A 19,422-nucleotide genomic window follows, 5' to 3' on the forward strand; every position below is an offset into this window, starting at 1 on the left:
CTCCTACTCCCTCCATGCTTCCCCTCTTGATTCCTCCTCATCTCCAGTTTTGCATCCAGAAAATCCCAGCCAAAGCTCTCCCGCTCAGCTTTCCACACTCCTTTCAGAGCAGCTCTTACGTCCTCCTCATGGCAATCCCGTGCTGGTGACCAAATGCCAACAGCCCAGGCTCTGCTCCATGCCCCAGCCTCCCCACAGCCACTCTCCTGCTTTCCCCAAGGTCCCTGTCCCAGGTCCGTGGTGCCGGTGGCACTCAGCACTGGTCATGGCACCATGTGCCCCCATTCTCCCACCACAAGCCCTCCTCTCTCACACTGATTTCTGCTGGCGTGATGCGCCGGCTTGTTGGTCGCTGCTTCACAGTGGCTGCCCTGGAATCTGCTTCGACGATGTCTGCCCTCAGTGCTGGCTCGGCGGCTGCCAGAATCTCATCCAGCTTCTCTGGAAACCCAAACACACGACAAGGGGTTAGCAAGGGCCAGCGCACCGAGGCAGCTGCCCAGCCACAGCCCTGCCCCTGCAGTGTGGCCAAGCTGGGAGTCACTTCCTGCAGGGAGAGTGGCTCCAAGGCCTGTTGGACACTGAGGTGAGGATGCAGCCGGTTCTCCCCTCCCCAGCCTAATGAAGGCTAATGAAGATTTTGGAGGTGTTTTGGAGCCACCCACCCGCCATGATGCACATCCGGGCTCAGTTTTGGGACCTGGTGCAGCGGCACTCTGCTGTGCCATGCCATGTCATGCAGCATTCTCACTCCGGCTGCACCCTGCCCGGCCTGCCCGAGCTGTGGGGTCTGTGCCCGAGGGGACCACACTTTGAGCAAGCCTCCATCCTTACATTAAAAGAGCAGATTTTTGCCCAGATATGCTGTTGATATTCAGAATGAGTTCCCCATGTTGGGTGAGGGAGGTGTGGGCAAGGGGAACCCAGTGCCGCAGGGACCACAAGCAACACAGGAGTCCACAGGACTACACAGGACTCAGTCAGACTCCAGCACAACCAGTGTGACTCCAGTGTCTGCCTGGGACAGACTGGGATGTTTTCTCTCCAAGTGAACTCATGCACCCGAATGGCCCTGGCAGGAGTAACCTGGCCCCTGTGCACCCCCATGTCCAAGGGTGCTCAGGCGGCAGGGCTGGTCCTCCAGCCGTGCACCACATCTGTGCCTCGCTGCTCGCCAGCCTGCAGCACTCACTCACATAGCGCCAGCCCCGGCTGCGGCAGGGTCTTCTGCCTGGGACTGTAAAGTATCCCCAAACTTAGGACATGTGGAAGGGCAAGAAGCGGATGCTGGCCCCTGTCACCACTGAGCCCCCCAGCTCTGCCGATGGAGCCAGGCAAGGTCTGATGCAGCTAATGCAGGCTGTGGGGCTGGTGCTGTGGCTGCCCCGGCTTGGGGAGCTACCAGGACGGGCACAGTTCAGTCTGTGGGCTCCATGTCATAATGTGTCAGCAGGCCCTGGAGCGTGGCCTCATGGTGCTGCACTGGAGCCAATGCGGCTGCCACGGCATTCGTCACAACTGGACCCCTCCACCTCCATTGCACAACCAATGCTCTGTCCCAGTAACACAGAATCATGGAATGGTTTGGGTTGAAGGGACCTTAGAGCTCCTCCAGTTCCAGCCCCATGCTGTGGGCAAGGCCACCTTTCACTAGACCATGGAGATGGGAGAACATGAGCAATGCCTGGGTTCAGGTTAAGGCATGTAACTTCTGGCTGTTGGACTTGGGACTATGAAACATCATCACTGTGGTGAGGGCTTTTCGGTCCTCAGGATATGGGTGCCCTGGGGTGCTGTGACCATCATCCTGTGTTCCTTCTACAACACCCTGCCGGGGCCTGATGGGACTCATGAGCCACTCAGCAAACTAAAACTGAGTCCCAAGTGCTTCGGAAGCCCAGCCTAGAGGGGCGAGCCCTGCACAAACACTGATGCCGAGCTGTCTTTGCCAACAGGACTAGTCCTCTCTGAGGCCAGCGCACTTGGGGGCAGGTATCCACCAAGGCCCTGAGGCTAAGGATCTGCACCTGCTCCAAGAAACACCTTGGGCCAGTTCTACTTCCCATCTCTCAATGCCATTAGAGCACAGGGAGACAAATCACCACTCACTGCACTTTGTACCTGATGTGCCCTTGCAGGAGGTGAAAGAGCATCCAGGAGCGGACGCTGTCTGTCTGGGCTGCTGGGGTGGGAGATGAGGAAGTGCTGGAGACACCTTCAAGAGAGAACTCCCAGAAATGGGTGGTTCATGTCCAAAGCAGCAAGAGCTCTCCACCATGCACTTGGAGATGGCCATCTTCAAGATAAGGACACCCATGGTGACCTCCAGCTGATCGTTCTGACACATGGGACCTCTGCATTGCCTCACCTCTGGGTACTAACACATTTGCTCAGTACAGAGGTCTGGGGAGGTCCCTTCAGAGATCCAACTCCCCCGGAGGAGGCCACGGAGCTGCTGCGAGGGCTGGAGCAGCTCTGCTCTGGAGCCAGGCTGAGAGAGCTGGGCTGGGGCAGCCTGGAGAAGAGAAGGCTCCTGAAGGGGAGACCTGAGAGCAGCTCCAGTGCCTAAAGGGGCTGCAGGGAACCTGGAGAGGGGCTTTGGGCAAGGGCCTGTAGGGACAGGCCAAGGGGAATGGCTTGAACCTGCCCGAGAGGAGACTGAGCTGAGCTCTTAGGCAGAAGCTGTTCCCTGTGAGGGTGCTGAGGCGCTGGCACAGGGTGCCCAGAGAAGCTGTGGCTGCCCCATCCCTGGCAGTGCTCAAGGCCAGGTTGGACACAGGGGCTTGGAGCAAGCTGCTCCAGTGGAAGGGGTCCCTGCCCGTGGCAGGGGTTGGAGCTGAATGAGCCTTAAGGTCTCTCCCAACACAAACCATTCCATGGTTCCATGATTCTATGCCAACAGGCTGCATGGCGGCAGGAGGAGAGACAGTACTTGCACTGCTGGACCCAGCAAAGACCGTGGCTGCCATTTCATCCGACTGAGCTAGAGGCCTGACCTGGGGCTGAAGGAGGCCGTGCTTTATTCCCCTCATAAGGGGACATCACCGTGCAACGTATTTCCACCACGGAGCAAACACAGAGCAAGCACACCACCAGGAGAAGTCAGCCCTGGCTGGCAAATGGCCATTTCTGCCTGTGCCCTGAAGGATCCCAACACAATCAGGACAACCAGACGATGTGACTGGTGCCGGTGCCCTGGGTGAACCGTGTGTGCTGTGGCCTGGGTGCTGTTTGGGTGCTTTCTGGGTGCTGCCTGGGTGGCTGAAGGGGAAGGGTTGACCCCCAGGAAGTGCAGTTTGGTTTCACTCACCCCCTTTTCTTCTCCGCATGGAGGCTTGGAATCAAGAAACAAAAGACAACATGAATGGCATGCACAGTTCCTGCTTTCATTCCCAGCTCCAGCCTTGCTGCCTGCCTGCTGTGCCTCTTCCTGCAAGCTCTCCTGCCTCCCAGCATGCTGCAGGATCTGGCCCTGGCAGAGGAACACATCCCGGCCTCGCTGGGGCTCTGGGGATGAAGGCAGAGGAGCAGCACCTCGAGCATCCTCCTTGTACTCCTTGGAGGGAAGTCAAGTGCTCATCCGGGCCCCATGGGCAGGGACGGGTACCAGCTCTCCACCAGCCCCACCACACGAATGAGCCCTCCTCCTCTTCCTCAGACTGAGAAAGCTGAGGGGAGGTGCCATGTCAGAAGAAAGTACGACCAGGAGGAGGTCTGGACAGCATTTAATGCCCAAGCCATGGAGAAACTCTTTTAAAAGCTTTCCATCACTCCCTGCTTTCCAAGGCAGGAGACTGCAATCTGTGCATCTCCCAGAGCCAGTTTCCTCGGCACCCAGCAAATGGCAGGACTGCAGGACAGGAGTGCTTTGTTAGCAGCTTCCTGGGAATCTGCTTTTCCAAGGGCACTGGCACAAAATGTAGCAAGAAAACATTATGGTACAGCTACAGTCACAAGGGATGTTCTGCAAGCTGCAGCACAGGGACAGGATCCAAGCAAAAGGGGCATAGGGGCAAAGCTCCCTGTAAGAAGCTGCAGGTAGAAATGTCCCTTTCCCCAACACCACTGTCCCTTCAGAAGAGGACACCAGGCTCTAATCCTGCACAGTGCCAAGGCGTGGGGATGGGAACCTGCACAAAACCTCCCCCTTGGCAGTAAAAGCTGGAGGATCAACACCAGAAAACAAAGAGCAGGAGGAAGAACCATCCCCCATTTTCCCTGGGATGTGTGCTGGGCCTGGCTACAGCTCACTCCCTGATGCACAGGACACGAGGCAGGGACTAACCACCGCAGTTCCCTGGAAAACCCATGGACTAAGACCAGTCACTATCTACAATTCTCCCCCACCAGGAGACATAGGCAGCTGCTGCTCCTGGTCCCTCTCCAGATAGAAGAGACGCAGCGAATAGATGCAGAATCCTCAGGCAGACCTGGAGGGCTCATCTTTAACAGAGTCGCGGGCAGGGCCGGTTCTCCGCTTTTCGTGACTTCTCTTTCCACCAGCTCGCCCCGCCTTGAGCCCAGCAGCTCTGCTTCCCAAAACACACATACAGGGCTGTCATGGCCGTGTCCCACTGGTTGGGGGCTGTCCCCCAGTGAAGGTGCCCGCATGACATGTGCCGGGCTTCGACTGGGGCCCTATGCTCACCACAGATAGGCATGTGCTGCCAGGAAATGTGTAACGTGCTGCCTGTGCGTGCCAGGTGCCACCTTCATGCTGGTGGGAACTGCTCTCAGGGCCAGGAAGCGAGAGAGAAAACATGAACCCTGAGGTCTGTGCAGTGTCTGTGCAAAAGGAAGAGCAAAAAGTGGAAGAAATAGGCTATTCTGAAGCTTCTCCTAATGGCTACCAGCAAACACGGTGCCTTCAGGTTTAGGGATAAAGCTCTGGAGAAGTGAGAGTGGGCTGGGGTGAAGATCAAGGCAGTGGGCTCAGCAAATAAATCACAGTGGCCATCAACCAGCTGATGCAAACACTGAAATGCTGAGATTTGTCCCTTGAAACCTGTATTTGAGTATGAGCCAGAGCCCTAAAGGTCTGTTCTTTCAGGAGAGCCCCACAGGGCTGCAAAGCCTGGACGTGCAGGTAGGACAGGGAGTGGACCCCAAAAAAGAGAGGGGTAGTGGGGTCTCCATTGAGGCTCATGCCTCTCGGGTGGGTCTCCTGCCAGGCAGGACAGGAATCTGCCACGCACAGCCCCTGCGCCATGGCCAGCGAGCGCATCTGCACCCATCACCGTGTCTCCACATGGTAACACCATCCACGCAGCCAGCAGCAGTGTGAACACCAGCACTGTCATGGCTCTCCACTGCTGGGGTGCTACTGGGGGGAACCCAGTGCTACTGGGAAGGTGGGGGCTCAGCGAGGTCTCTAGGATAGCTGGGAAGACTGAGGGGCTCTGGCACAGGGCACGGGGAAGCAAGGATGGGGTGGGGGTGGAGAGGCTTTAAGAGAATGCAGGAACATGGAGATGGAAGCTGGGATACCAAAGCATCTGGAACCGTGGGCTGGCTCTGTAGTGACAGCAGAACGTGTGAGTGTGTGTGCACGGTCGTGTGTGTGTGTAAGCGGGAAGTGCCGAGGGGGGGTGCAGCTAATCCGGCAGGGAGAGGAAAATGGGAACAAGGGGCTGTTTGTGCGCAGGAGGAGCAGGGAATGGACGGACAGATGCTCCTCAGGCACATGGAGCCTGCCGGAGAGGCAGCATGGAAGGGGTGGGCTGGCTCTATGGGGGGGTCCTGCACCCCTGTGATGGGCTTTCAGCCCCCCTGTGTCCCATATGCCACCGAGCACGATGGAGACCTGACAGCAGGAGACGTGTCGCCTCGTGCTCGTGCTCCCACTGGCAAACAGGTGCTGCTGGCTCCAGGCACAGCCCCGCATGCTCCCTGTGCTCCCAGCTCCATACATGGCCCCGCATGCTTCCCGTGCTCCCGGTACTATGCCCACCGCCACTTACCCAGCTCCTCCAGCTCCGCTGTCATGGACTTGGAACGCAGTGTCAGGGTGGTGCTGGGCGCTCTCTTGGGAGGCGGCGGAGCTGAAAGGAAGAGAGACGGCATTTTGCATTTCTTGTCCAGGAACTTACGAGGAGTGGCCAGATGCAGGTGCCACTTCTTCTCCACAGCCTGGATCTCCTCGTACTCGCGGGATGAGGAGTCGCACTGCTGCAGGATCTTATTGAGGCTGCGCGTGGAAGCAAACTTCTTCATGGTCTCGGTAGCAGAGTCCCGGGGCACGGGGCCGGCCCCGGTGTGGAGGGGCCGGTGGCTCCCGCAGGCCCCCTCAGCCCTCAGCAAAGGAGGAGGAGAAGGAGAGTCCAAGTCATGTCCCCAGCTGTACCTGCCCCCCTGCAGCTACCGGAGATGCTATGAACGCCTCTCGCCGATTAGCTGTGTCCCAGGCAGCTGCCTGCCTGCCTGCGGGACTCAGCAACCAGCTCTGATGGCTGCTTCCCCTCCGCACATGCCATGGGTGGAGGGTAGGAGGCAGAAACGCATCCAACAGGCCAGGGCTCAGTCTCTCATTCCCGCCTCGGCACGGCGCATCCCGGCGCAGCACAGCACAGCCCAGCACAGCCCAGCACAGCACATCCCACCCACCCTGCGCTGCGTCCGGCCTGAGGCTCCGTGCCCTAGCCAAGGGCTGGTGGTGTCCGGCGGCGTGTCCCCAGGGGCTGCCTAGCCTGGCTGGCTCGCAGGGCTGCCCCTGAGGCGCTGCATGCCATGAGCCCACCGAGCAGGGACCAGTTGAAGGCTCTTTCTCTTCACTTGGGGCGCCTCCTCCTCCTCCTCGCTGACAAGGCTGGATTCAACGCTCAGGCATTGCCATGGCAACCGGAGCTCCAGGCTTTGCCTGCATCAGAGACCCCATCAGGGGCGGATTCAGCCAGAAAATGCCAGTCCCACACAGGCCTCCATCTCCCCCAGAAGAAGGGGGAGACTGAGGTGGGGGCCTTTGCTGTGGTCCTGCAGTGGGGACTCGGCTCCGGTCCCCGCACCCCGTTCTGGAGAGTGTCCGTCCAGCTCCGTCGGCTCAGGGCAGCAATGGGCAGCGACAGTACTGGCAGGCAGCGATGGGCAGCAACAGGCAGCAATGGGCAGCGACAGGCAGCTGCTCACCGGCTGCACGGCTGGAAGCACCAGGAGAAGCAACCATCGGTGATCCCAGCACCGATTCCCTCAGCCTTTCCCACTGACTCGTGCTTTCATGCTGTGACAATATAATTGAATTGCAGCTCTTGGTGTCAGCGCAGAGCTGCCTCCTCCCTCCCCACGTGCCTCCCACCCCCTCCCCCCGCCCTCCGCCGGGCTCTGCCCCACAGCTGCCTCCCCACACACCGCACAGGCTGCTCCCAGCCCTGTGCTGCCAGCTGCCCTAGATGTGCCCCTGACTTCCATAGCTGTATGCCATGATGCGTCCCCGCTGCATGCAGCTGACAGCCTCCCATCCAGCTGCCCTCCATGCTGGCCCTGCACTCCTCAGCTGGATGCCCAGCAACCGGAGGGCTGCCCCGCAGGCCAGGAGCACATAAGCCCACCACCAAACTCTCCTTCAGGCCTCACTTCTAGCCAATGGTCTCAGCTCTGCCCTGGGAATGATGGGGTGAATGAGAACCTTCTGGGGGCCCACACATGCCCGGCAGCCCTGAGACTGGCCATGACCACGGAAGCAACCAGGCCATGGGCAGCTCCCAAGCACAGCAACTGCCCGAGAGAGGACAGGCTCCAGCCTGGCACCCCACACCACCATGGGGTCTGTCCTCCACCCTGGCATCCCCTGTGCTCCTGTGGGCACCACCCTCCACCCTGAAAACCCCACGGGGACAGCTCTTCAACAACACACATTGAGCGGGGGCAGCTCTCCATCACAACCCCCCTCACACACCAAAGCCAACTCTTTACCACGACACCCCTGCCTGCCGACGCAGGGGCTGCTGCCCACCCTGACACTTCTCAGGGCAGGGGGAGTCCCTGTGCGTGCTCTGCAGCACCGACTCCACTGGAACCACAGGGTGCAGGCACGAGAAGCAGCTCCGCTCCTGAGGAGGTGTGAGAGCAGCTCCTGTGTAAGAATGAAGCTGCTGGTGTCCCGCAGCCTGGCTGAGGATGGCACCCACTGGTGTCCTGGCCAGCAGCTGCGGTGCTCTGCTGCTGCCCCGCTACCAGACTACCATCCCCGTGCCCCTGTGCTGTTCCCAGCCGCAGCCACCAGCGCACCCTGGTGTGGCAGCGCTGCACGTGTGCAGGTTTCTACGCCCAGGATGGGTGATTGTCCCCTCGTGCCCTCCTTCCTCACCAGCTGCAGCTCCACAGCCTCATGGTGCCCACCCATATAGTAGGTGCATGCAGCAGGCTCATGCAGGATGTGCATTGAGTGGGCTCATGCTGCGCTCCTGCAGTGGGCTCATACTGTGGGTGCATGCAGCAGGCTCATGCAGCAGGCTCATTCAGTGCCTGCATGCAGCAGGCTAATGCAGTGGGCTCATACTGTGGGTGTGTGCAGTGGGCTTGTGCTACGGCTCCTCCCAGCAGCGCCACGGGTCTCTGCACGGCTGCTGGCATTCAGGCCGCACAACCGCCACTGGGGGAAACACAACCCCAGACCTACCCTTCTTCCGAACAACTTCTTCTGATTCTGGCTTGCGGCTGACAGAAACAACCTTCATCACCAGGTGGTTCCCCCCCTGCCGGATCAAGGAGACGACCTGCTTGTGCCCCACCTTCACCACGTTGACGCCATTCACCTAGGACACAAAAAAGAGAGCAGCGTAAGGGCTGGCTGCCATAGAGCAAGGCCGATGTCCAGCCACGAGATGTGATGATTTGGCACCTGGTTTTACAGCCCACCACGTTCTCATATTTCACTGTCCTTGTGGGATGTCACAAATGACCACAACCTTCTGGAGAAGGAGAGGAAGCTGCAGCAAGGTCAGGGTGAACCTGTGCATGCAAATTGCAGGAGGGACCTCCTATTCCTACTGCGCACAAAGGCAGATCCCTAAACACTGGGCACTTCCTAGTGCTGCCGGGAGGTTTGGCAAGCACAGGGGGGCTTCTGGACCTGCAAGTCCTGCGCTGCTGCACGAGCTGGAAGAGGGGCTGCAAGAGCCACAGAGCACGTGGAGGGGGATAACCACAACCCATGCAGCTGCCCTGTCCCCACAGCACCAACCCGTGTGTGCAGAGACACAAACTGCTCCCCCAGCTATTGACACACTGATCTGCTCCTTCCAGTGTCTACAGGACACACACTGAAGCTCATTGCAGTGGTTGTTTTTAGTGCTAATATAACCTATTGGCTCCTTGGGCAACAAGTGCTGGGCTGGTCAGACAACCCGAGACACAAACCCCAGAAATACAGGAAAATGCAATCCCAGTACTTGGATATCTACCAAACACCAACCAACACCAGGTTCTCCACAGGTGTTAACAGACAGACCCCCACCATGGGTAACAGAGGTTTAGATGTAACAGGGATGAGTTTGGGTTGAAGGGACATTAAAGCTCCTCCAGCTCCAACCCCTGCCACGGGCAGGGACCCCTTCCACTGGAGCAGCTTGCTCCAAGCCCCTGTGTCCAACCTGGCCTTGAGCACTGCCAGGGATGGGGCAGCCACAGCTTCTCTGGGCACCCTGTGCCAGCGCCTCAGCACCCTCACAGGGAAGAGCTTCTGCCTAAGAGCTCAGCTCAGTCTCCCCTCGGGCAGGTTCAAGCCATTCCCCTTGGCCTGGCCCTACAGGCCCTTGTCCCAAGCCCCTCTCCAGGTTTCCTGCAGCCCCTTTAGGCACTGGAGCTGCTCTCAGGTCTCCCCTTCAGGAGCCTTCTCTTCTCCAGGCTGCCCCAGCCCAGCTCTCTCAGCCTGGCTCCAGAGCAGAGCTGCTCCAGCCCTCGCAGCAGCTCCGTGGCCTCCTCTGCCCTCGCTCCAACAGCTCCACATCCCTCTTGTGCTGCTGCCCCAGAGCTGGATCAGGACTGCAGGGGGGTCGCCCCACAGCTGGATCAGGACTGCAGGGGGGTCTCCCCAGAGCACAGCAGAGGGGCAGGATCCTCTCCTGAAATTTGATTTTGGTGAAATTACAAACCTGCTCCAGTTAAATCATCTCTTAATCTTTTCTTTTTTATGAACTCCCTTTCATCATAACAAGCCCCTTTGCTCTACCGTCCTCAGGCTGCAGGTCCCCTATAGGCCAGTTGTGGCTGCAGGTCCATCTAGAATGGGTCTGGTCACTGTGCAGCAGCAGGTCTAGAGCTCAGACCTGGACAGATCCACCAAAGGCCCTGTCTAATGATGGTTCCTCACCCACAAGGACTTGCCAAGTCCCATCATGTGGTATGCTTGTGAACCACTTCCCATTGCTCTGTGGGTTTTGCAGTGGGGACGTTAAGAGAGTGGTGAACTAAACCTGTTACATCTCAATGGTACATTTGTCCAACAAACCTGACACCTCAAAAAATGAAATGAAGCTTGTTTTGTGAAGGTTTCTGCTGGTCCTTATATCCATCAGCAGTATCTGAACAGCTATTTTTTTGCCAGTAACTGACACCAGACTCAGAGGTTTGTGATCAACGGGATCATCACCCTTGCCCCTTCCAGATTTCAGCACTGTGCCATTATCCTGGCCCTGCCCCAGCACCACAGCCACCAACTGCAAACACTGACAAATTACCACCTGGCAGATGCTTCCAGCTTCAGTTACTAATGGCTTGGAACACGTTTCATCATCCGCATGTGACAGTGCACAGCATCCTGCTCCCCTCCAAATAAAGAACAAACACTGACAAAACATGCCTGGGGTTTCTGTTTCATTTTTCATCATCCAACCCTGTCCACCCAAATGGGCAGCAGATCAGATTGTTTTCATAGAATCAAGGAATGATTTGGGTCAGGAGGACCCTAAAGCTCATCTAGTCCCAACCCCTGCCATGGGCAGGGACACCTTCCACTGGAGCAGCTTGCTCCAAGCCCCTGTGTCCAACCTGGCCTTGAACATCACCTGGGATGGGGCAGCCACAGCTTCTCTGGGCACCCTGTGCCAGCGCCTCAGCACCTTCACAGGGAAGAGCTTCTGCCTTAGATCTTACCTGAACTTCCCCAGTTTTAGTTTGAGCCCATCACCCCTTGTCCTATTGCTACAGTCCCTGATGAAGCTACAGTCCCATCTCCAGCATCCTCATAGCCCACTTCAGACACTGGAAGCTGCTCTGAGGTCTCCATGCAGTCATGCAGCTGTAAGATGCCAACCTGGCCTCTACTGTGCAACTTCATCTTCTGCTGGGTGCTCCTTGCCTGTCTGGAGCAGCTCAGGGAGATCAACACCAGCTTTGCCCAGCACACTAAAGGCCAGCTGTGAAGGACAAGAAGGACATGACACTGGCCAGTAAGCACAGAGTCCCTGTGCCACGCTTGTCTAGGAGCCTTGACCTGATGCTGTGACTCCCTGAAATACCCTTGGCCAGAGGACGTCAACCGAAAGCCATAACCGAAGTGGCCAGAAATGTGCCAGAGCTGGGTGAAGTTCCCCAGTCTGCAAAGGACAGCTTGGTCACTGGTGTGGGCATATGAGGAGTGTGTCCTTTGGGAAAACAAACGTCTCTGCATTGTTTAAAACAGAGGGAACAGCACATGTTCCAAGTGTCCAAGTCTTTTCTGTGAAAGATGGAGTAAACCCAAGGATGTGCTCAAAGCTGAGGAACTAGCTCAAGGAGTAACATCCTGCAGAAAGCAGGTAACAGAAGCAGTCAACAGGCTACAGTAACCTAGAAGGTGATGAATGGATGTTAAACAGTTCAGCTGATTACAGGGAGACTGGTCAGACAGTTGCTTGCACTAAGCAATAATGTCCAGAAAAAAAAAAATTCCTGAGAAATATGAAATCCTGATTTATTCCCAATTCCTGCTGATGGTCAAGAACATAAAACTACAGAAACCTTCAACTGCAAACAACTTTGGCTAAACCCTCATATCAGCAAAGTTTCTCTAACAGATGCTCTTGAAGAATTCAAATACAAAGAGAAATGCATGTCTCATGAGGTTACCCCACTGAGATGACGGTGGGAAGATTTTCAGTTCTTTTTCACCTTCAAATCTGCCCTGAGCCAACACAGCACCAGAGACTGAGGTCCCAGTGTCTGTAACCTGCAGGGAGCTGAGCTCTCACCACCACTGAGGGAACCAGTGGTCCGAGATACTGCTCTGCAGTGGGAGGGAGGCAGGCCAGACACCAGCACTGAGCTGCTGGTGACAACAGACACAGAGCGAGGTGCCCAAGGGGAAGCCATCAGCACCCCCAGAGTGTGTGCAGCAGGTCACGGAGGGGATTCCCCCCCTCTGCTGCTCTCTGGGGAGATCCCCCCCTGCAGTCCTGATCCAGCTCTGGGGCAGCAGCACAAGAGGGATGTGGAGCTGTTGGAGCGAGGGCAGAGGAGGCCATGGAGATGCTGCGAGGGCTGGAGCAGCTCTGCTCTGGAGCCAGGCTGAGAGAGCTGGGCTGGGGCAGCCTGGAGAAGAGAAGGCTCCTGAAGGGGAGACCTGAGAGCAGCTCCAGTGCCTAAAGGGGCTGCAGGAAACCTGGAGAGGGGCTTGGGACAAGGGCCTGTAGGGACAGGCCAAGGGGAATGGCTTGAACCTGCCCGAGGGGAGACTGAGCTGAGCTCTTAGGCAGAAGCTCTTCCCTGTGAGGGTGCTGAGGCGCTGGCACAGGGTGCCCAGAGAAGCTGTGGCTGCCCCATCCCTGGCAGTGCTCAAGGCCAGGTTGGACATAGGGGCTTGGAGCAACCTACTCTAGTGAAAGGTGCCCCTGCCCATGGCAGGGGGTTGGAATGGGATAAGCTTTAATGTCCCTTCAACCCAAACTGTTCTGTGATTCTATGAACAGGGACTGCTGCACTGGGCAAGGGTCTCAGCCAGGCCATCCCCACCTGCAGCAGTAACGAACATCAGAACTGTGCTCTCAGGAGCACAAAACCATCTCCCACAGGGGCAATAAAGCAGTGTTCAAGGCCAGGTTGGATGAAGCCTTGGGTGACATGGTTTAGTGTGAGGTGTCCCTGCCTATGGCAGGGGGGTTGGAACTGGATGATCTTGAGGTCTTTTCCAACCCTAACTGTTCTATGATTGTATGACAGAAAAAGACGAGGCAGCAAAATGAAGAAAGCAGTGTTCCACCGCCTGAGCAGACCTGTGCACGGAGGATCCCTGCAGCTGACAGCACAGGGCTGTCTGATGATGCCGGAGCTACACAAGGGATGCCTGAGACACAGACCCATAAATCAGTTTTTGGTCCCAGTCTGTGAGTGAAGAGATGAACCTTCAAGAAGACCAGCAGCTGGGAGTCCTGCCCATTGAACTACACATTCCAAATCAGTGCTGGCCTTCAACGGGGAGGTGTTGGGATGAGAAAGATTGGACAGTGGTGGCAGAGGTGGATCTGTGCCTCAGTGTGACCCAGCAATAATGAATTCCAACAACTGCCTAATGAGGATGCCCTGCTCTTGGAGATGTGCATTTGGCCTGGAAGAGGACAGGAGATAAAATCATGCAGAAAATGTCTACAAAACGTAAAAGAACATACACACAGATGTGGAGACACGATGTCAGAGTCTGGGCACTATAAACTGCTGCAACTACCTTCTGAGGAGCCAAATGGTGCATCCAGGAGGACTCCCAAACCAAGTGAGAGGGCAAAAGGTGGCAGATAGGCCACCATGCAAATAGATGCAGAGTAATGCTTGTAGGGAAGAGCCCTCTGAATTTATGCTGATGCTGAATACAGACTTGGTGGGTGCAGCTCCAGACAGGCCTTGGAGCTGACACCGACTGGTCTCAAAACTCATGGGCTCCATGCACAATAGCAGCCAAGAAAATATATCATAGCAGAGAGTGAAACCAAGTTGGGAAACATCATCTGTGTTGACCCTGCACATGCATAGCTTTGGTGCTGTGTGCAAGTCTGGATCAGCAACTCAAGAAAGAAGTGGTAGAACTAGAGAAGAGCAACCAAGATGGTCAAGGGAATAGAGAAACTGCCCAATGAGACAGACTGGGAAGACTGGGACTGCAGCTGGAGAAGAGAAGGCTGAAGCATGTGGATGGCCAAGGCTGACAGAACTCCCCAAGGCAGAGGCCCCAGCAAAGGTAGCACTGCTGTTCACTACATCCTGCAGCGTCAGGACAGGGCTCTCAATGGGACTAACGGCAGATCAGGTGAAACCAGACAAGAGCAAGAAGTCTTCATGCAGCCTGCAACAGTCTTCTGGAGCTCACTGCCATGGGAGGCCTGAGGTGGACAGTGCTGGCAGATCTGGAGAGAGATCAGATGAATTCTTTGGGAACAGGTCCATGCACAGACACTAAGATGGCTGAGCAGGGTCATTCCTGCTAATGTCCTCAGTACAATGATGCTGGATGCTGGAAAGCACATGGCGAACAGCCAGGGATGTGTGATCCCCTTAATTAACAGCATCTTGTATTGCCACTGTCCTCGTGAAGGAAGGAATCCTTTAATGGCCACCAGTATCTACAATGCACTACAATGTAGTGCTTGATTGTTGGAGGAGGGTGAAGGTGCTATCACCACAGCTTCAGCAAGCATGCTCTGGTCCATTCTGGACACTTCATAACTCAAATGATGTTGATCAGTGAGAGGCAGCTTTGAGAAATGCACAGTATTCTCAGAAAATAAGAAAGGCTGAGTTGAGTTCTGAGGAAAGACTGGAAGAACCTCACATGATGTGATGGTATCTTGTCTGCACCTTCCTTATGTGGTATCTGTACAGAAGAAGCCTGACCTGACAATGAATCACCTGAATCATACACGTCCAAGGAACAAGTTGTCACTTAAATGAATGTAAGCTCTGAAGTTTGAATTAAGTTTGTTCTACCCCAGAGCTCCATCACAGCCACCCACCAGGAGTGCAATGGGTCCATCAACCAGGACAAGCACAGACCGCTGGACGTGGGGACTTGGGGATCAACCTTCACTGACAAGAACAAACCTGGCCATCACTCCAGAGAGCAAAGCAGAGGGTTTCTGACTGACAACTTCACCCTTTCAGCATTTCGAAGTGCTCAACCTGGAGACAAGCTGCAAGATTATCCACACCCTAAAATGTTCCTTCTGAGAACTTGAACCCTAAACTCTTTCCCACCTCTCCAGGCAATGTCATTCTCCAATCACAGGATTTACTGGTGCAGAAATGCTTTGAAATGTCGTTTCACTAAAATCCATGATTGTGGTTATCCAGGGGATCTTCTGCACATGCCCCCAGATCTGCAGTGAGCTGTCTCCTCCAAGCTGAGTGATGGAATTAGGTACCCACCAGCCAGAGCTGCTGCCCCCATCAGCCCTCCTTCAGGATCCTTAGCAAGATGGACTCCTTGAGCCTCAATTCCTCTTTCAGCTCGCGAATCACCCTGAGGGCCTCTTAGAATCCCACTTGGTAACATCAGACCATAGGTGCGTATGTCTGACTTGCACAAAGTGATGTTCTAGTGATCTTCCGAAGCTGCAACCAGAACAGGCGAGTTCACAGAACCGGGGAAGTTTGCCCTTTACATACACAAAATCTCCGCCACATCCTACGCAATCAAATGAACAGTAACAAAATTATCTTGGAGAAACCTATGTCCTTCACTGAATTACATTTTTCCAGGGTGTTTTCACATTCTGTAACCTACATTCCCTGCTTGCAGACACGCCACCTCGCCCGGGATGGGTCTGCTTCAGCAGAAAAGTTGGATCCCTCTGCAGCAGTTCCTCCAGCATCAGCTATCCCCTCTGTCTGGTACCTGCAGTCCTCTCAACCTGGGGATTTGGCACTATTTTGAAACACTGACAGAAATGTTGAGCTGTAGGCAACAAAAATGTAAAGAGACCTTGATGGTGATAGCCCCGCTGGTACCTTCCCCTTAGCAGATGCTTTTGGCAATGCTCCCCTGCTTCACTTCACAGCGCTTCTAAGCTATGTTTATTGTGAGTTAATTTATACATGAGCCATGTGGTTATTAAGGGAGTCAAACCTTTGTGACCATAGGTTTCCCTTTGATCAGTCCTGTGGTGCTCTCAAGAGAAGACACCATGTTTGCTCCCACCTCCCACGGCACCACACTGCACACTATTAATCCTATCTTTCCTTCCCTAACTCTTTGTTGATTGTGCTCCCCACGAATCACTTCATTACTTTCCCCAGCATCGATGCTGAGCTAAACGAGCTCTTGCTTCCCAAATCACCTGTTTTACACCCCAGCATATAGAACAGCAGGAGCCCTCTACCAGCTCTTGGGGAGCTCATGGAGCCCAAGACTAGAAGGCACCCGCAGCAGCTCCTCACCAGGCTCCTCGACACTTGGGATTTGTTATTCAAGCCTGTTAATTTGAGTAGCTTTATTTTTAGCAAATACTATCTCACTTTCTCCTTGGTTACAGCTGGGAAACTTTCTGTTCCAAGCACATCATATGGATAGATACATCTTCCTGATTTGTTCCAAACTCAGCGCAGAACATTTCTGTTTTTTTTTTTTTTTTGCACCAGAATATACAATTTCATCATTTACATATAGAAATGGATCTCTACCAGACTTTTTTTCCCTTCTAATGCTCCAAAATTTCTTATTATCTTTACATATCGGCCTTTGATATTTCCTTTGGCTCCCCCTATCAACCTCCTACACACTCCAGCTCAAATTAACTGCATTTCCTTCTCCTTCCCTTGCTAACCTTTCCAGCAAGAAGGGGATATGTGTGTCTGTAAGCAATATTTAACTGCTTCTTCATTATCTCACTCAAGTGGGTGATGGCCCAGCAGATTTCCCCCGCCTTGATTTCTGGACTGCATTTAGCAGCGTGTCCTCACATAACCCTTTGATTGCGTTAATTATGTCAAAATTATGTACAAATTCATGAGAAACTCTGAGGTTCAGACAAAGGTCTCACCCTTGTCCACAAGATGCTCCAGGCTGTTGCCATGCTCTGCACATGATCAGGGCCCCAAAACTGGATCTGCTGCTACACCTGTACAGTGCCACTGGAGCAACCGATTCTGTTTTCAAATGTGTGAAATGAAATTCACAGTATCATGGGATGGCGGGGCTGGAAAGGAACAGCTCCTCCAGTTCCAACGCCCTGTCACGGGCAGGGACACCTTCCACTAGAGCAGGTGGCCCCAAGCCCCTGTGTCCAGCCTGCACTTGAGCACTGCCAGGGATGGGGCAGCCACAGCTTCTCCGGGCACCCTCACAGGGAAGAGCTTCTGCCTAAGAGCTCATCTCAATCTCCCCTCTGGCAGGTTAAAGCCATTTCCCTTATCCTGTCCCTTCATCCCTTGTCCAAACCCCCCCTCCAGAATCCACCAGACTTGTCACATTCTAAGGCAGACCCCAGGCTAAGTCAGATGAATTCGCTGCCCCAAATTCTATCTCCACATGTATTTGGTCTCTGCAGGCAGAGCAGCTCATAGTCAGCCAGCATCTTCATGGCCTTCTCTGGACTCGCTCCAACAGCTCCACGTCCCACTTGTGTGTATCCCACAGCAACAACATTTCACTAGAGGCAGAAGAGACATTCAGGAAACGCTTCCCGGTTGAACCAGTCTCTGCCCCAGCAGGTTTTCTTCTTACCCACAGGGAAAGGTGACTGTGGGGTCCCTTCATCCCCAGTGCAGAGACTGCCCCAGCAGCCTTTCCCTGCCCCGCACACCTGGCTTTGGCACTGAGATCCCTCGTCAGATGTTAATTGTAATTTTAACAATGCTTTTGTATGACCGTGAAATAAAGCCCCCAAAAATGACAATGTCCACAAATTTATACCCAGTTTTGTGTCTAATGTCCGTAAATCCTATGGGTAGGCACACGTATGCTCAACATATGTATAAAATGGAAGTGCAAATCCAAAGGCTGCTGTTCACATCACTTGTTACAAGCTCCTCAAGGGAAAAAATCCAGGCTCTAAACCCTGCCAGGCTCAGATGAAGACATGGCTCAACACTATGGACTGTGCTCTTCAATACTGGTCAGACATGGCAGGAATTGCAAACCCCACACCCTGACAGGTCTCATCTTGCCCTAGATGGTGACACTTCCACAGCCTGGCACTGCCTCACAGACTGCAGTGAGCCAGGCGAGCACTAACTGCACAATGGTGTCATTGCCTTGTGTTTCGTGCTGGCGATGGGTTTGGAGAGGCTGTCACTGGGTGCGGTCCGCAGCAGCTACTGCATTCACATCCCACCTCGTCCAAAGGTACCTCAACACAGCCTGCTGCTGTCCTCTGCATGGCTGCCTCAATCCCTGCAGCTTGGAGCCTTCCCTCAAGAAAAGCCACATCTTTGCGTTGCTGCATTTTATCCAGCTAGACCGCATTTTATCCAGCTAGACCACATTTTAACAGCCACATCCACTGCCCTTGCTCTCTGAAAACTTCCACCAGTGAGCAGAGCACCTCCACGTGCACAGTCCACAACCCCTCCAGTCTCTGGCTGAGGACATGTCCTCAGCCAAAGCACAGGCACCCTTTGCTCCAGCAGCATCTGCAGGTTTCTTGACCCAGACTGTCCAAATGAGGCACACAAAGGTAAACCCACCTACCCCTACACCCTGCCAAGCCATTCAGCTCTGAGCGAAGGAGCTCAGATGTTGTGATTGTGGATACTGAATTCCTTGAAATTCCTAGCACTCCTTCCCCCTTCAACCCACCTACCTATGTGCATCCTTCCTTGGCACTTCACACCACGCAACAGCACCAAAGCAAAGAGGTGACAGCAGAAGACAGCTCCTGGCCAGGGAGGTGATGGAACTTCCCCAACCCTGTGTCCTACCTAACGGCTGCAGCGCTGGCATTGATGTGGGAATTCCCTGGGTATACAGGAACTCAAGAATGGAGATACTTCCCAAAGGCAACCTGGAGGACACCTGAGCCCTACTGAAACACACCCAGATGTCACAGACAAAACTGGTTTATTTCTGTGAGGATGACCTTGTACTAACTGGAGTTTGATGTTGAGGGATAGTGCATTGTTTATGTAAAACAAGCAGATATCCCTGGCTCTGAATCCAAGAACTGTTGGACATAAGCCAGGAAAACTGATGTTGTAATCAAGGCCATTCAAACAGCATGAAGTCAACTGATGGCTGATCCTGGCAGAGAATTTCTGGGGAGAAACCTCATTAAATGACCACTGATGACCATCAAGAGACCCCCATGGACAGTGATTAGGAGGAAAGACACAACAATTACTAATAGTAGTACCAGTAGATTACTGACCAATCCTTGTAACTGGGAGCGTTCCACCTTGTACCTCTTGTGTATAAATCTAATGACCTAAAACTGGCATTGGGTGATGTATCCACTTTTAGGATAACACCGAGAGCTGCCGGCAGCTCCGCCTCGGCCACCCAATCATGCCCTGCTGCTCTCCTGCAGGAGT

General features: G+C 54.6%; 1 protein-coding gene across 9 annotated transcripts in view; it reads right to left on the reverse strand.

Moving 5' to 3' along the window:
- SHANK3 (SH3 and multiple ankyrin repeat domains 3) overlaps positions 1-19,422 on the reverse strand; it is a 322,687-nt gene that overhangs the window by 42,448 nt on the left and 260,817 nt on the right. For all 9 annotated transcript variants that reach the window (XM_065695522.1, XM_065694720.1, XM_065692333.1 and 6 more), the window contains 3 exons: positions 8,612-8,747; positions 5,961-6,041; positions 314-441 (listed from right to left, as the gene is read on the reverse strand). In XM_065695522.1, the coding sequence (XP_065551594.1) occupies positions 314-441; positions 5,961-6,041; positions 8,612-8,747 (345 nt within the window). The remainder of the gene's footprint in view (positions 1-313; positions 442-5,960; positions 6,042-8,611; positions 8,748-19,422) is intronic.

This window comes from Lathamus discolor, chromosome 1 (assembly GCF_037157495.1).
Source record: "Lathamus discolor isolate bLatDis1 chromosome 1, bLatDis1.hap1, whole genome shotgun sequence".
NCBI lineage: Eukaryota > Metazoa > Chordata > Aves > Psittaciformes > Psittacidae > Lathamus > Lathamus discolor.